Source organism: Squalius cephalus (assembly GCF_949319135.1).
Source record: "Squalius cephalus genome assembly, chromosome: 15".
In the NCBI taxonomy this organism is placed as follows: Eukaryota; Metazoa; Chordata; class Actinopteri; order Cypriniformes; family Leuciscidae; genus Squalius; species Squalius cephalus.
In genome coordinates, this window is record NC_137136.1 from 7,062,885 (window position 1) to 7,081,309 (window position 18,425).

At 37.0% G+C, this 18,425-nt stretch overlaps 1 protein-coding gene and 1 long non-coding RNA gene across 2 annotated transcripts in view; one reads left to right on the forward strand and one right to left on the reverse strand.

The window, feature by feature from the left end:
* The window catches only part of LOC307171843, a 77,499-nt gene that overhangs the window by 51,174 nt on the left and 7,900 nt on the right, over nt 1-18,425 (reverse strand). The window lies entirely within an intron of this gene.
* Nucleotides 1-18,425, forward strand: part of oxr1a (oxidation resistance 1a) — a gene marked incomplete at its 5' end in the record, with an annotated part of 162,380 nt that overhangs the window by 10,761 nt on the left and 133,194 nt on the right. Inside the window, one exon of the mRNA XM_079893747.1 lies at nt 12,675-12,739. Coding sequence (XP_079749873.1) covers nt 12,723-12,739 — 17 coding nt within the window. The remainder of the gene's footprint in view (nt 1-12,674; nt 12,740-18,425) is intronic.

Sequence of the window (18,425 nt, forward strand, 5' to 3'; positions counted from 1 at the left end):
CTTTGAGGATTGTTCGTTTTTGTAAGGTTTTTGAAAGACATCGCTTTTTATTACTAACTATTTTCTATTTTAATTTATTTTAAAATGTAATTTACACATGATCCTTCAGAAATTATTCTAATTTGCTGATTTGATGCTCAAGAAAAATTTCATTATCAATATTGAAAATAGCTGTGCTGCGTAATCTTTCTTTCTTTAAAAAAAACCCCCCAAACTTAAAACAATGTCGACTAACAAATCCACATTCTTTTGTTCTGGTTTTAGATGCTCAAAGCTTAAAAAGCTTGAAATTCATATTCATTTGTGATAAATGTCATGTCCTTGCACGCCATTTATTTTCTATTTCTCTAATTGCACAGTGGACCTTTTCACATCTCTTAGTGAAATTAAAATTCGGCTCTATTCTCTCTGAAAGACTAAACAACTTGAGAGCTTGTCTCTCTCAGATTCATTTATAATAAGGGTATCACTTCAGTTTTGACAAATCACTAATTTACAGCACTTAAATAAATAATACATACGTGCATACATAAAAAGAAAAGATTTTTCATTAAAACAATGGCTGTGTGCCAACAAGAAAAATCTCTCTCACTCCGCCCTCTTGGATACATTGGCTGCGTCCGAAAGCTTAAAAATGCTGTCTTTGGAGGATGCGTTCCAAGATAGGAAGGCATCAAGGCACATCCGAATCCAATGTTAGCGTCTCTTCCTGTCTCCTGAGATACCTTCATCTTAGCGATTTTTGAAGGCAGCATAGATGTATCCTTCGCTGTCATTGATATCCCACAATCCTGTGCTTTCCATTCTGTGACAGTTGAACTATAAAGATGGCGTCTGACAGTTGGTCAGTTTGTGTGTAAATGTACGTTTTTGACCAACGTTTTCCACTTCTGATTTCATTTCTAGTGTGAAATTACTACTGTAGTAATTAAATATTTGCTCAAAGCTCTCTCTATTTTGCTGTAGATCATTAAACCGCTACACTTTCTCAGAAGTCTGTGTGAAATCAGCTGCCTAAGTTTTCGGATGCAACTCTTATTTCAAAGATCTTGCTGCAATGCACTCTATGATTGTCATTCTTATGAAAGATGCATACAATGCTGCCTTTTACAGTTAGGCTAAAATAAAGTATCATAATCATGCTACCTACTTTTTGGAACTGACTTAAAATGCTGCCTGCATAGTGCATACAGTCAGCTCATTAGGTTTTGGAACAGAATCAATGTGTTTATGTTGTTTTGAATGCTGCAACAAAGGTGTGTTTTTTTTCTTTTTTTTTTTTTTTTCTGTGTCTGAGGCATTATAGTCAGCTCATGCTCTTGCGTAATAGTGTAAATCCTAAATCCAAAGAAGCCGGTCGGAGTCCTCCAGGTGGTTGGAGCTTTTCAGTCTATTGTGATATATCATAGATCCACACTTCATTTATGAATTAATAGTGCGCTTACGCAAACTAGTCAATGATTTATGGGGAAGACGGAAAAAGCTGATATATCAAGACTTTAAAGATGGTTGTTGTGTGGGACTGCGTACAGATGTATTAGGTATGCTTCTTTTTCACAAGGGTAAAATGTCTAAGCTCTAAATCACTATCAGTTTGTTAGTGATAGCACTGCTAACTAATGCAGTAAACATTTGTGTTGTGTCACTGTAGTCGTTTGTTTGCATTGTGTATTTTTGTGCAGGTTTGATGTCTTTCTAAAACCTAAAGCAATAAGCCACAGACAGCATGCATTGCAACTATTAGTTCTTGAGCATGATGTGAAGCCTTAAGTGCATGTGTTCAAATCAAATGGCATTGAAGTGGCATGTCGCTTTTATGTAACATCTGCAACAATATTCAATAAATAAATGTATTAATAACTGAAATAAAATACTTTGACCTCAAGTAATATAGTTCACTAGTCTGTAATGATGTTTTAAAATGGATTTTGTGTCATAAGAGTGGCCTTGGAAATGAGAGGATCTCTTGAATACTAAGAGCACTCTGGTCATTAGCTTATAATTTGAACAGCTATTAACACACAGTTTTCACATTGCATAATATTTAATAGTTATGATGATCAGTTAATGGTGCTAGAGGTCCAGTAAAAGCTTTGAATCCACATTGTAAACAGAAGTGAAGTGCCAGCTGTAGATTAGAGAGGGATTTTCTCTTTTAAGCCCTAGTAACACAGTGACTGACCCCTGTAGCCTGGGCTGTCATGTGTTACTCATATGTTGCATGCTTTACATGTATAACAGTCCACATCATGACAGCATTTGAGAGATGAGTGACTCATTTTGACCAGTTTCCTGCCCCGTTGTAGAGACATTTAGTTTGCTCATCTGCTGTTTTTGATGTTTCCCTGCAAAACCCAACGAGTTAAGCTAACTGAAACCATTCAAGGAAACCAATTGCCTTAAACCAATTAAGATTCCACAAAAAGAGAATATTTTAATCCACTCAAATACTTTGTGTAGCTAAAACGTAAGTTGCATAAAACAACTAAAATCATAAACTTTCACTCAAATCGTTTGCAGTTATTTGCTAACAAACTAGCTAGCAATAGCACAAGCACTCATGCATGTCTAACATAATGTTCTTTGGCCCATCCACAACCCAACCACAGGCTCATACTCGTCACCACAATGGTAACCCAGTTCTCTCCATCTCTGAAAAGCCAAGCCAATGTTGATTTTTGTATAATTACAAGCTCTGTCGTGTTCTTGTTTTGCCAGCAGACTCTCCTCTGTTTGGATTTTTTTTTAAATGTGTGATTTGAGGTTGGAGATTTATCTGCTCCATGTCAACCTTTCTTGCTTGTTGTGACAACTAACCTATGCCACTCCCACGCCATACACGCGTCAAAGTAGCCCGAGCAACTTTTCTCAATTTATGGATATGATGAGATGTGCATGGGCGAGTGACACATGTATGCAATTTCCATCTCACAGGGTTTAATATATAGACGCTTAACAAACTTATTGTAATTTAGACAAAAACATGTTTTGGAAGAAGGATTGATGAGCTATTGACTCAAGTACAGTTACATAGTGTACCTTTCATTTTGTGCAAAAATACACAAAACAACACTTCATTTCAACAGTCTGACGCAAAGCATTCTGAAAATGAAATTTGCTTTAAATTATGCTGCACTCACACCATGTCGTAATTACGAGATGACAACACGTTCTACTCTGAGCTTTCGGACTTGGAATTCTATGCTTCTATGGCAACATTATCAACACCCATATGAATCTGCCGTGGTCCGGTGGTACAGCGGTCACGTGTTACAAGTTGGAGCTTTCAGAAAAGTACAAGTTTACAAGCTCTAATTACGAGTTCTACAAGGACATGAATGCTTTTCACAAGTTGGAATTCAGTAGCAGCAGGTATCACGCTCTCGCTTCTTCTGATTCAACAAATTTGATTTAAAATTTGGGATGGAACTAGACTAGATGTTTGAACAATAGATGATTTTGAATGTTTTTTTACCTTGCAGATGATTGAATGTCGGAGTGAAACGGAGGTTGCGATAGTCTTTTCTTCCCTATTGTGACGTATATCTGAGTGAAAAGGCTTCTCAAACAAGAAAAAATTTAGGGTGGGACTTAATATCGTTGTTGTTTGCTTAAAGGTGACCTATTATGTCCATTTTCACATGATGTAATATAAATATCTGATGTCCTCAGAATGTGTCTGTGAAGTTTCAGCTCAACATCTGTGTTCAAACACCTTATAAAAGTGAATTTTGCATAATAGGTCCCCTTTAAATTATGAGGGCACATGAATAAAAAATTAAATAAAAAAAAAAAGATAAATCATTTAGTAAATACTGCAATATTCCATAAAAAACAAGAATTGTCCATTATGATTCCATGGTGACTTTAAATGTGTAAAAGAAAAAGTGCCAAAATGGTGCATAAATGGCACACTTCCCCTTTAAATATGCATTACAGCTCTTGATATTCATTGAGATAAACATTACAAACAACTGGCAAATTCCTCATGCACATGATGGATACCAAAGCGGGAATGAAATGCTCCTATAGGACTGAATCGGTGCTCTGTTGTACTGAAATGTGTCCAGCTCTCGAGATTAAATTTACCTTGGAACAAAGTCATTTTAGAGCACTGCCTCCTGAGGCATTTGTCTCTGTCAACATAATATCATTTTGTGTAATGACTCAGCATAAATCCAGAGTTGGACTGACAAGTCCCACCTTGCCAGGAGCTCAAACAATCAGGTCTGTGTTCGGCATGTAAATTGTAGGGAATGTAGCTGAAGCACATATCACATTTCTGCAAGGTTAAAGCACTGTTTATGTTATATGGATCTGATAATATATTTACTGGAGCAGCTGATATTACGAAAAGTTGTGGCTCAATCCCAAATGCATTGCTGTTCAAGAGGCTTTAATATTCTATTTTCAGCATGAGATTGATTAACAGTTGGGATTGATTAATAATTGGGAAATGCATTTACAGTGATGCATTAAACAACTGATTGATTTTGCATCTTAGTGAATAAAAATGTAACATGTGAAACCATCACACACTGTATTAAATGAGATTAAGCGATCATTAGGGTGAAGGCACATTTGAATGGGAAGATGCTTTCTGATGCTACAGTAACTGACCAAAATGAATTTTTCTTAAAAAGTCACCTTTCAAATTTAATACAGAATATATTCCTCAAATGCAGAATTATTGCCTGTGTTAATCCAGTGATAATCAGTCACACAGAGACCGTAAATAACCTGGAATATTCCAGGAAAACAACAACAGAACTCAACCACATATAAGGGAACTGCATCATGGGAAATCCCACAGGTCTGGGTCTCGTCAGTTTAATAGTTAATTAAAACAAGTGTGTCTGCTCAAGGGTGGCAGGGTCTTGTAATGAATATTCAGAGCAGATCTCAATCCCAGCGTGTCTCGGATATCACGACCCACACAAATTTCACTTCAATTCTTCACTTACTGAATAACCATGCGGACGTGCAACTGATTTAAAGAATCGAGCATTTGCATTCTGACCTTGTAAACTGAAAAAAAATTATTTTTTTCTGTGATGTCGACCTTATATTTTTTGTATTCCTCAAGCCAAGCACAAACTACAAGACTGAAGCTAGTTACACTTTCATGTTTTTACTACGTTTTCTTGAAAAATCAAACTGCTGCCCACGTCTCCCCAAATACTGTCTCGTCCTTATTTTTTCAGCCTAAATTCTTAAAAGTTTTTCTTTTAAGTTGTTGGTTTACAAATCAAGAATGCATTTTAGCGTATAGCTATGTGCATGTGAGAACGAATTTGGGCATCATAACTTCAGTTGGGGAGGAGAATTATCTCTAGTCCAGGGGTGTCCAATCCTGCTCCCGGAGGGCCACTGCCCTGCAAAGTTTAGCTCCAACCTCAATTAAACACACCTGAACCAGCTATTTAAGGTCTTATTAGGCATACTAGAAATTTCTAGGCAGGTGTGTTGAGGCAAGCTGGAACTAAACTCTGCAGGACAGTGGCCCTCCAGGACCAAGTTTGGACACCCCTGCTCTGTGTTAGTTATATAAAGTACACACCCCAACATGACACAAAACAATAAACTAAGTTTTAAAAGTCAGTAAATCTCAGTAAAACTTTACTGATAAATCTTTGTCTGGCATGAGAAATTACCATTTACCAACCAGATAATCGTCACATATTTTATCAAACATATGGTGTGTCCCGTTTTTGTAATGATCTTATAGGATTGCAGAAATTGCACAGTCTGTATGCAACAGTCATAGACCAGTAAGAGCTGTGCGTGTAAACCTCACTCCCCTGATCTCAAGAGGCGCTCTAGCAACTGACACGGTCTTTAGCCTCCTTGTTAGAGCGCCCGCCTCCAACGCCGGAGACCATGGTTCGAATCCCATTTCACTTGCTTCCTATCGTTTATTATGCGACTTGTATGCAGCAGTTGTTAATACCCACATGGATATTGTTCTAGATATTGAGGTTGCTCTGTCATACAGTAGCTTAGAAGATACTGTATCTCTGAACTCTCAGTTGTGTTTTAATTAGATATCAACTTTATGTCAGATGTTTCTCCTAAGAATAAGACTGTTATTGATGGTGAGAATATAAAGTGGACTGTGTAGCTCAGATAGTATTGGAAGATAAATTTGAATGCTTGCTGAGATCTGACTTTTGCCTGGCAAATCTGAGAACACATTGAGACATTGTTTAACTTTAGATCTTTTCTGAAACTGGAGGCATGTGAGATCACTGGAGTATGTTTCTCAGGGGAAATGTCTAAGAAGAGTTCTTCATTTGATTTCTATTGCTGTAGAAAAATTTAGATATCCTTTTTTTCTTTATGGGTATGCAATTATCAATTAAATTCACATGCTTCAATCTTTGTCAACACACATTTGCATGTAAAAAAACTAAATTGCTCCAAAAAGGCCCAAAATGAGACGACGGACATCAAAGATTCAGTGTAATTTCTGTGCCATCTAGTGCATTCATGCAAGGAAAATGCATACACATTTTGTATTGAAATTAATTATTGATCTCTTAGAAGGTCTGAAAATTGATCATAATTTAATGAAAAATGTTAACCAAAAAAAGATGCCATTTTCATTTTTAGTATTGTGTATTGATTTTGCAGGGTGGCACCAAACCCCAAACAGAATTACATTGTACGATGTACATACACATACGTACATTGGTCTAATCTTCCATACAAACTGGCACTGTAGTTCTGTCCAGATCTCACACCATGGGTTGACCAGAGTTATGTTTAGCACTTAATGCTGTTAAGATGCTGTTAAGACTTCAACTGTATAGACATGTATATTATACTGTACGCTTAAATGTCAAACAAAACATCATTTTTAAGCATCGCCATTATTTAGTGCAAGGCATGATTGCATTTTCTGGCAAAATTATCAGGTCATTAATGAAGAGTCTTGTATGATGTCATTAGGTGATGAACTGATGAACACACTCCAAATGTTTGTAGAATCAGCAATGTTTATGTAGGTCTTTATTTGTTAATCTGCATGAGCAAATCGTCCCCCTGTGCTTTGATTTATTGATTAGATGGCAGGCAGTGGAAACAGCGACCTGTGATGGGAACTGAAACTCTGGAATGAATGTTAGCACAGCTCTTAGAATCAACACTGGGGCTGTTTACACGTCTACAGCAATTGCGAGGGGAATTTCCATAATTACGCCATGTTTTCTGCAGGCTTCATTTGACCCCTGTTTGTCCCTGGAGATGCTGTCAGCTTTAAAGAGTTTCAGTAAGAATCAGGTATGACAAGAATCAGGATGACGCGAGCGCGGTGGAGGATGAGTCACCACCACTGATCTACATTTATATAGATCACCTCGCTGAAGCCACACAGTGATTAAGACCAGAGAAAGCCAAACCAACTTGGATGATTTGTTTGTTTATGTGCGGGTGATTGTGGGAACACAATGAGGATGAGTCAGAATTTGCTTTGTAATATTCTACATCTGTTTGTTCCATTTAAACACGTGTTTTAGGATGGCAAACAGCTCTAATAAGAGTACCATGGTTTTAAACAGACAGACAGAGGACTTGTAAATACCATGGTGGGCTGTATTACCAAAATCTTGAAATTAATTAATTACTTTACACAATAGTTATTGTTTAAAAACTGCTATAGAACTATCATCTCATTTCATGACAAGATGAATAAGATTTTCTATAATATTTTTCAAACTTCCTCCCCAGTCTAAAACCTGAATCTAATATGCAAAAATGACTTATTTTTGTTCTTCTGCAACTTTGTCATGCAGATGAATGACCAGAGTATGTGTGCAAAGTTAATCGACAGCAATTTCTCCGTTCACTCCGGATTTTCCTGCATTTCAGTCTCTCCTGTTCACTGTTCGCTCCATTGCATAGTTTCTGTTTTGTTGCACCGTAATGTTCTTTTAATGAATTTTGTTTATAAACCCTACCATTCAAAAGTTTGGGGTCAGTAAGATTTTTGAAAGAAATTAATGCTTTAATTAAGCAAGGATGCATTAAATTGATCAAAAGTGAATACATTTATAATGTAACAAAGATTTCTATTACAAATAAATGCTGATCTTTTGAATTTTCTATTTATCAAAGATTCCTGAACAAAATTTATCACGTTTCCACTAGGGCTGGGCGATATATCGCATGACATTGTTAGGCACCTCTCGTCAGTAAAGCCGGTTTTTGCCATTTATAGCGCCACCTTTGGTCCGATCTGCATGAAACTCGGCATGCTTCTTCACTATGTTATGACACATATGCTCATCAATTTTGGTGAAGTTCTGAGTTTTCATTTGGGATTTATAGGCTTCTGAGTGTATTTTGCCACGCCCCTTTTCTAACTGGCCCTGTTACAGCAACCCAAAGGCAAAAGTTCAACTTTTTTCGATAATTATTGATCTAGAGAGTCCAGAAATTGTCCTAGACTGGTCTGGTTCCGATCGGGCGAAAAACCAGGGACTAGTTTGCAAAAGTAGGTTTTGGACAAAATGTGACATAGCAGAAATTTTTTCCTGCCTAAATCGAATTTGGAGATGGCCATTTTGTCCGCCTTGAGCCAGGGATCACAGTGGTGTAAGACACTTGAGCGATTTTGTACTTTTGTTTGCTGTAGCGCCACCTATGGGCCAATCGGGGTCATACTCTGATAGGTTGTCCCCAAATTGAGGCCTACCATCTGGCCAGGTTTCACGTCTCTAGGCCTTACGGTTTGGCCTGCACGATGCGTTTTACGAATCCTTACAATTACAATAGGGTTTCAGCATTTCATGCTTGAACCCCTAAATATTAAAATAGAAGACAGTTATTTTAAAGTGTAATACTATTTCACAATAGTTTTTGTTTTTACTGTATTTTAGATCAAATACCGTAAATGCAGACTTGGTGGGCATAAGAGGCTTTTTAAAAACAAAAAAATTACGCCATCATTTTTAAGTGTTTTTTTTTTTTTTTTTTTCATGTGAAAGGAAGACTTAACACATGTATTTTGTTTTTTAATACACAATGAATCTTTGGTAATACCACAGTTTGAGAGTGGGGTAAGGGAATCACATAAAATATTTTTACTCTTAATACGGAGGACCACAATTCCCAATGGGAAGCAGCACTCAAAAAAAGACAAGCCATCAAAGTGCCAGCGAGCGTCTGCCCACGTCTCCCCAGTGGCCGTCTCATCCATATTGTTTTTCTTCTTGTTCTGTACAAGAAAATGACCACAAGCCATCCTTCATTTTGTTTGTTGATGTTGTCAAGAACTCTTGAGTTGCTTTGTGTGTCAGTTTGTATAAGAACAGCGGGACTGTTGGGTGTGATGTTTAAGGTCAGGGAGGAGAGTAATCGTGTAATTCATGCACCTAGTCTGTGATTAGTTGTGTAAACTAGGAGCCTTTACAAATCAGTTGTTTGCCCTGAGCATATTTAGTGTTCACTGAGCCTTATATTTCAATGTCAACAGTGTTTAGTTTCCTCAACAAGCTTGCCGCTGCCCTTTGAAACCACACACACAGTCTGTGCCACTTTATTTTGGAGCGATAAAAGGCTTTTGATGAAATCACTCTAAATCTGTAGAACGCTTAGACCAGAGGGATGACTCACTACTGAGAAGAGGAAATACAATAAAATGAAATAACCTTCTGAACATGCCATGTTTCCCTCAGCACAGACCTGTACTTCCGTTGCTGTTGTGTGCTCTTATGACATGAAACGCTGAACACAGAGATGATTTTTTTTAAATACCTGCTGCAGGTACCACAGCTTTCATGATTACGTTTCTTCTGTCTTAAACATGCCCTGTCTGTTTTTTTCACATCTCCTCCCACACGTGTCTCAGATGTGTTGGGTTAAAAATAGACTTGATTAAACCGGCAAGTGAAGATCAGAGTGTGAAAGTCAGAGTGGAATACCGAACAGGAGAAAATCCCAGGATTCACTGCTATTCATCAGTGACATTTCTTTGTGCATTCCCAGCACTCCGCAAACCACGGATCTTAAAATAGACCGTTTTGTGTGACTGTGGACTTTAGAAGGAATAAATCAACAAAGCACTGACACAACTGCACACGCATAAAAAAGTACCTTTATTTTGACCGTTTATTTTTATAACTAGTAAATAGGCAATTTTCAAGAGGCTAGCAATAGCAAGCTAGCTTTGAACAAATGAACGCGTACCGCAGGGAGCAAAAAAAAAGCGTCACAAGACGGCGTTAAACTACCTCATGGCTCAAAGCATGAGCATAAACATCTTAAAGAGCACTGACCTGTACCACCTGACAGCTGCAGATTCATGTCCGCGTTGATAATGTTACAGAGTCGTTTACCTTGTATCCTGTTTGGTGTGTAAATCTATTTAACTACTTCAAGAATACAGCTATGATCTGCACTCCAAATTCAAAATCCTTTTAGTAACTTATTTAGTGTGTTGAATAATCAAAATCGCAAAACATCTCCTAACAAGGCCACATAATAAGGTCTGGGTAGATTAGATGGTAAGCAAACAATAATCAATGTGTTGGATGCAGGAGAAATGGGCAGGAATAAAGATCTGAGTCACTTTTGACAAGTGCCGAATTGTAATGGCAAGGCGACTGGGTCAGAGAATCTCAGAAACGGCAAGGCTTACATACTAATGAATTTTCTCTGTCTGCTCCCAGAACATTAACTTTTGCACTTACCAACTCTTCCAAGTGAATATTTCTTATGGCAGGTTTATTTTTGTAAAGGCACATATAACTTGAAGTCTTAGCTACAAAAAAGGTGAACTGAACTCTTCCACCATTGGCCAGAAAGATCTTTGAACACGTTGACTTTACGCCACGTAATACCTTAGTTTTTTTGTGAATGTCTTCCTCATTTCTCGTCTTTCTTTCTCTGTCACAGCCACAAATGTGTTTTTTAAAAGCTGTTTTTATCATGCTGAAGCAGAGCAGTCACTTCCTCTCATTATGACACATTTCCATGTTTAAGGTCCTGCGCATAAAAGATGACCTTTACCGTCAGAGCTGTAACCTTTGTGTTAAAGAGTAGCTATAGCCTGCAGGAGACATCACTTATGCATGTACTCCTGTGTAGCATCTTGAGGTGCATAGATTAAAAGATTCTGCTTTTCCTATGCTCTGTAGATGTACAAGCCACTTTTATCCACAGAAATCCATATGAAAACCTTTTTAAAATGAAAGTTTGGGATGATGGGAAACATGGAGGAAGCACATCTTTTTGTTTGCATTTTTCTTGAGTAATAGACTTTAGCTTCCTTTTCCATTAAACGAAGTTCAAATATTTCAATGCATAAGTTGAGGAGTTTAAATACGCATACGATCTGAAATCTATCCAGCTCCCATACTCTCTTCCACTACTCTCCATTGGAAATGAATGACTTCTGGTCTGTCATTTGTCAGAGACAAAAAGGTGGTTTCGGGCAATGTTTAGAATAACATAGCATACTACTCATACTGTTTCTGTTGTGTGTAATATGTGTCCCACAATGCACTGCTCTCAAATGGCGCTTTTCCACTACACAGTACCAGCTCGCCTCGCCTCGGCTCACCTCGACTCGACTCGCCTTTGTTTGGTTTTCCACTGTGTAAAAGTTGTACCTGTACCTGCTTCCAGGTACTTTTTTTCGTACCACCTCCGGCGAGGTTCTAAGCGAGCTGAGGCGATACTAAAATGTGACGTGAAAACATGGCAGACTGCTGATTGGTCAGAGAGAATCGTCACTATTCACTGCGTCATCATTGCACGCGCCAGACGGAGTATCCTGAATAAAAAACAGCAAAAACAAAAACATCCAAAAACAGCATACACTCGATTTCGTCCATTGTCCTGTGTGTGTGGGTAGCGGGTGTGTCTCGCGTAGAAGATTAAGTCACGGCAGTTTCCTGCGGCGTCGCTATGACGACCAGGTACTATTGTGGAGGTACTATCTGCAATGGAAAACGGAGCGAAAAGCGAGCCGAGTCGAGTTGAGCTGGTACTGGTAATGGAAAAGCGCCAAAATTGACCTTTCATTTCCAGTGTACCGAAGAACAAGTAATATCAGTGGTTGAAATCAGAATAGTGTACTTGCAAACTATATGTCTGTCATATAAATATATGGCAGAAGTAGAAAAACTAATATACTATTCTGAATTCAGCCAGCATCACTTGCAGAATTAAACATGCTATGCTATGTGACAATAATGTGGCATGTTACTTTCGTGTTGACAACTCTCTTAATTTACCCCAATTAACAGATGAAGATGACTGCAAACTTTTCCTTCTGTCTTTAGATCGAGTACAGCTTACACTCGCCAAACATCTCAAAACATTCAACCAGTGGGATAATGAATTATTCATCAGCTTGGAGAAACTATAAACTAAACCTTTAATGAGAGCATTTGAGATCTTTGAACTCAACTTACTTCAGTCAGACATTAATCAACCAGTTTGTTTTTTATCCTTATCCTATTTTTCTTATGCAAGGTGAAAAAATGATCCTACTCACTGACTTTTTCTTTTTTAGCAGATGTAAAGCTTGTAACTGTGTTTGAGTTTGTCCTGAATATGGTTTTGGGTTTTTTGGGGATATAATCAGTGTTGTTTTGGAATGTTTTGGGCTCAGGTCACCTTCACATTTCTGCTCTTAATATACTTCCTGTCTCTGGTTGCTTTCCCAGGTTTGTCCCAGAAGGAAACCTCTGAGTCAGAGACATCGTCCTGCCAACATGTTCAGCACCAAAAGGTCAGAGCGACACAGTGGTTTGTTGTTTGTTTTTGTGATCTTTTATAAAAATGTGGAGTGACTTTGAGGGCTAGACTTTATTCGCATCATTTAATCATGACCTCTTAGGGACTCGCAGCCGGTTAATGAAAATGCACTTACTTGAGATTGTGCTACATTTTTGCTGTCACTTTCTGAATGTAGGATTGAAGGGTTTACTCATAAATGTATGTCTTTTTTTCCACCATTTTGATAGATCTTGTGAAGCCATAGGCCTTTGTACTAAAATATATTGTAGGATTCAAAACTCAAAACTCTAGTCTGAGGTTATCCTTCATTGAATTTAAGCAGCAAAACGTCTCATTCTTTGAAATGTTAACATATGATCGCCCACTTTTTTCCCGCCTGAACGATACACTAAACAACACATTGTATACTGAGATTTTACCATTGCAATTTATTTCATTAACACTGATCATGTTTGTCATTGCAAGCAATTTTAACCTAATATATTTCTTATGAGATGTTCGTTTGACATTCTAGATGTGATGGTGACGTTTTTGTTGGTCAGCCCTGTAACCCATTCTGACTGACTGATGACTTTTGGCAGCATTAATCCAAGAGAAAGAGCAAAGAAAGATCCATATAAACATATGTTGGGTGCATATTGTGCATACATTTTAAAGGGAAAATCTTTTACCTTGACATTTCCTTTGATGCATAGTGGAAACATGTTGCCATTTTCTGGTCAGAATGGTTTCACATTCCCATTGCTCTATATTCCAATAGCCAATAGTAGATTTGTTGTTTTTGTTGAAATTTGCATAAATGTAACTTGCATAAAAAGTGACTGTTGAAGCATGAAACATGCATGGTTGAATTGTTCGCAATAAGATCAACAACATGCAATTAGAAAATAAATAGGGTGAGTTTTCATTTCATGCCAACTTTAAATAAGAGAATTTCCATTTTAACAGCTCATAAGTTTTAGCTTGTAACTAAATGGTGCATGTTTGGTTTTAACAGGGCAAAGTTGCATAAATTCTTTTCCATCGCATTCCTTGTTCTCTTGGTATTTCCATCCAGCATTTTTTTATGCATTATGTATCCCATAATTTTCATTAAAAGAATATGTTGATGGAAACCTGGCTAATGACCCTAATACTGAAATGACAACGCTTTCCAACACCATTAGGGTATAGCGCATGAGCACATCGTTTTGAACCAATCCACATCCAGTATAGAGCTCTTTTATTGTTTGGGTTTGGGTTCTCATCAGAAATGTAATGGCTCATGTTTACACGCGCTTGTTAAACTGTAACGGGAACACGGCTAAATTGAATCCTTCATCGCTGGGATTGTTTATTAAATGCATTACAGTTGGAGCAGCTCATTAAAAATTTTGCCCTGCCATCAGTCTTCTCATGAAAAACGAGCTGTAGTTTTCTTTGATGTTGCAGTAATGCGTATGCGCTCTGGGCGGCAGATAAGGCTTCCTCTAATTAGACTTACCAATGTTTGCGTTTCAAAATAGGCTCGGGCAGTAAGAGCTAAACCCTTCCTCTGATGCCCCGGGCACTGGACTCATTACGCAGTCGTCACATTGCAGTCACCGGAATCATCTTGACCTCCCGTAGCTACAGTGTCACTTAAAATCCTGCAAATATACATCTGACCTTGGGTAATGGAAAGAAGGTTCACTTGTTTTCAGGTCTGTCTTGAGACAAATCACATTATAGCTTAATTTAGTTGTGCATCTGTGACTCCTGCGCACAGAATGAAGTAGACTCCTTCTTAGGATGCAGAGACTGAGCTGTCACATACAAGGTTTTAATTGCTGTTGGTGAGAACTCTCTTGATATTAATGTATCAATGAGTCGGACTCATGAGCTACAGCGAACGGTGTGATGCTGTCTAAAACAGGAGGATGTCGTATTGTCAGGCTGAATGACTTCATAAGAATGGAAATGGATAGTAGTGTCACTGAGAGCCTGTTACTCGAGAGAACTTTGGATAGGATTGTTAACTTGACAGAAAGATGACAGCTGAAGACTTGCTCCATCATTTACATTGGTTGTGTGAGGAAAACAGAGACGTATGCATCTTGGACGGAATTAAAAATCTCAGAAATTAAAGTCTTGGAAACACAAATTTATATAATAATGTAATAATGATATGATTGTCTGGTGTGTGCTTTGTGTTTGTTTCTGTTTCCTGCGACCTAGTTTTTCAGTTTACCTGTTGTTAATCAATTAGCTCATTAGTTCCCTCATTAGTCCTGGTATTTATACTCCCTGTTTTGGTTCAATCCTTTGTCTTGCCTCATCTACGAATTAAATGTGGTTGTGTAATAAGTTGGATTTATTATTAAAAATAAGTTTCTTTGAGCTATTCCTGTTGTGCGCTTCATTAAGCACAGCCACCTGCGACAATGATATTATTTTGGATATTGGATAACATGCTAATTTTTCCTATATTTAAATTTGCATTACTTTTTGCCATATTCTAATACTCAGTTAATCTTTAAAAAGGCTAATTTAATAACAGTGTTAAATGTAATATTTAATTCTTAAAATTAATATTATGAATATTTGTACAATTTATAATAATTATATATAATTGTATAATTATTACATAAAAAAATTATACTAATTATAATAATTTACTTATTGTAATTAATTATATTCATACTTTTTTAAACCATAATTATGAATATCTTTCGTACTTTACATTATACTGTTGTGACAGCTACTGTAAACTGACTTGTGTTTAATCCAAAAGCAGGTGCAAAGACAAACACATACAACAACCGACAACCAAAGACTGAAAACAGAGCAACTAAATACAGAGAAAATGAAATGATAATAAACAGGTGTGATGACAGGTGTACATGAATAAACACATGTAACTGATGAAAACAAACTGAAAGGAAATAACATGAAAGCCTGATCATGACAACGTGTAGCATTTAAACAATTTTGCTTTAGTTAAGTTTCAATCTTAACATACCAAAATTAAATATCAGCCAGAATTTTAATATCAGTCCATTCCAAATCTTTACCTTTTGAATATCTTCTTCAATTCTTACTTATTGCTTCTGCTCTATCCAGACTTGCCGTTGTTGTCAAAAGCAAAATTGATTTAAGACAAATCACAGATGTGACGTTGACAGTAGCAATCAACACCACGCTGTTCCCATGTGTAAAGTGGGCCCAAATCAAACTCCCTAACCTCGCCAAAGAGGGCACTGACTTCAACGGCCCACACTTGATTAGTTGCATATGCAGAAGACGTTCTTCTTTTGGAGAACATACTGTAAGCCATAAAGTGATATTCAGTCCTCATCAAAGGCACAATGATCTAATCAGGTCTGAATGACCTACAGTTATGCAGAGATATCCTGACTGACATGCTTTGGAGTTCTGAGATGAAATCGCAGAGATGTGTGGAGAGCTCAGCCGATTACTGTTTGATCCCCTGCAGTTCCCTTTCCTGAGGGTGATTTTGATTCCGCAAGGGAAGGTTCATTAGCATAAAGGGGAGGGGTCTGTGAGTTATTCCGAGTGTGTTTTTCAGATTACAGGAGGCACATGCAATCATCGGGAGCTGATTTTGGACTTGTGCTCTCAGGGTCCACAATTCACACTCTGCAAAAATTGCCTTTGACAAGTAAATAAAATAAAGGCCTATAACTTTATTTGGAATTGTCGCATTAGATTGTTTTAAGTTGAATTGTGAGAACTGTAGTCTACCCCTGACACGTCAAGAGATGTGCGTGTGTCCTTGCTGACGCACATTGAGTCATCCATCGGCTGTTTCTAGTTGCTGTGGCGATAGATGCACACGGTTGTTTCTTCAACTATGAATAAAAAATAAAAATAAATCTTAAAACACACTTTTATACTTTACTAGTTTATTTAAATTGTCTGCTAACAGTGTCCAACAGTGTATATATGTGCATCACAGAAGCAATTTTTGAAACCGAACATTTTCACAACAATGTCTATTCTACCACATCTCAAATTATGTGTTTGCTTTTAATAGCATTCTTTAGTGGCAATAACAGTGATGGAATTCATTTTTTTTTTTTTTATAATAATATGGCAGACTCTTTTGTCTTGCAATTTTTAGCCAGCATGTTATATATGCTAAATAAATACATTTAATTTAATATTTTCATTAAAGGTAGGGTACGTTTTTTTTTGTTTGTTTTTTATAAACGCTTTTTGTTATACTGGTTGAAACTCTCTTCACATCCTGATAGCAATCAATAATAGAATTGGTCTAAATATAAAAACATGTACATACTGTATATCTTCTGTGGAAGTTTTAGGACTAAAAAAATGTTCGTCCAATCATTACATTCGGTCTGAATGCAACGATATGATGTCTTACCTGCCTGTCATGTGTATTTCCATACCTCTACGCACACCCTGCTCACGCAGACATCACACTTTTTGCCTAATTTAACAATTTTAGCTTGATTGTAAATGACGCACAATGAAAATATTCAGTGCACAAGTGATGTTTACCTTGATTTTTGTTTCATCTTTACAAATCATGTATATCAAATCAAGCACGCTCTTCACTGACACACTTGAGTCATTTTTCCATTACCTTTCTTACACCAACTTTTAATGAAACTGTTGTTTGTGATGGAAAAGAAGCCTGAACTGAAAATAAGAATCAGACAGTCGTCATTTGTGTAAAAATTACTACCATTTTCATCCAATAAATGGTTTATGATTTCAAACTCTTTATTTAGGACATGACTGTTTTTTCTGTTGTTGTTGATATTATTATTATTATTATCATTCAGATTTTTTCATAGTTTTTATCAGTAGTAGCAGAAGTGCTTTTTACATACTATGAAACAGTTAACTGGCAACCACAAGAGCATTTACATCTTTAGGGCAGAGCGGTGGATTTTTAAACACTGTAGAATGAACGCAGCTCCCGCTGCAATTCCCTGACCTATATTAAAATCTCTTAGACCACAGTAAATTTATTTAAAGCTCTGGAGACATAGACGAGGGAGGGCTGCTATAATTTCAAAGTCATCATTGGTTGAGCATAAATAGGGAAATTCTAATTGGCTGATTTATTTATAAATTGGCTACTTATGAAAATGCATTTTTATATCAATTTTTCAGAGTGACTCATTTCCAATGAACACTGTCCCAAAAGTTAGACTTAATTATGCCTCCTTCTAAGATCTTTTCTCCAACTTTCAAGGCAAAAAAGCATCTGTATTCTTGCATGGATTGCAACAAATTCTGTGAAATACATGAATTAATTATTAATATAATCAATACAATACTGAAAAATATTGTTTAAAAATAGTTTGGTCTACAATTTTGCTCAATATTTGTGAGTGCTGTGTGTTTTTATGCTGGTGTAAAAATAACAAGATGTCAATGCCCAACACTATTGAAATGAATTGTGAGTCAAGTCTAATGTGTGCTTCACATGAGCAGCGCTGTTTGTTGTGATTTTTCGGTTAAGATGCCTATGTAGACAGAGAGCTCTGTTGACTCAAGAAAACTCTTTATATGGCAAGTTGAATTAATTTAGGTGGACCGTTTTATATGGCCATTTGCGTTATTCCATCTCCATTTACCAACATGCTGTTCACAGTCTATTAATGACTCCAGCTTCCCTCCATCTCTGTTTCAGTGCTGGGATACGGTCGTTTTTTTTTCCAAAG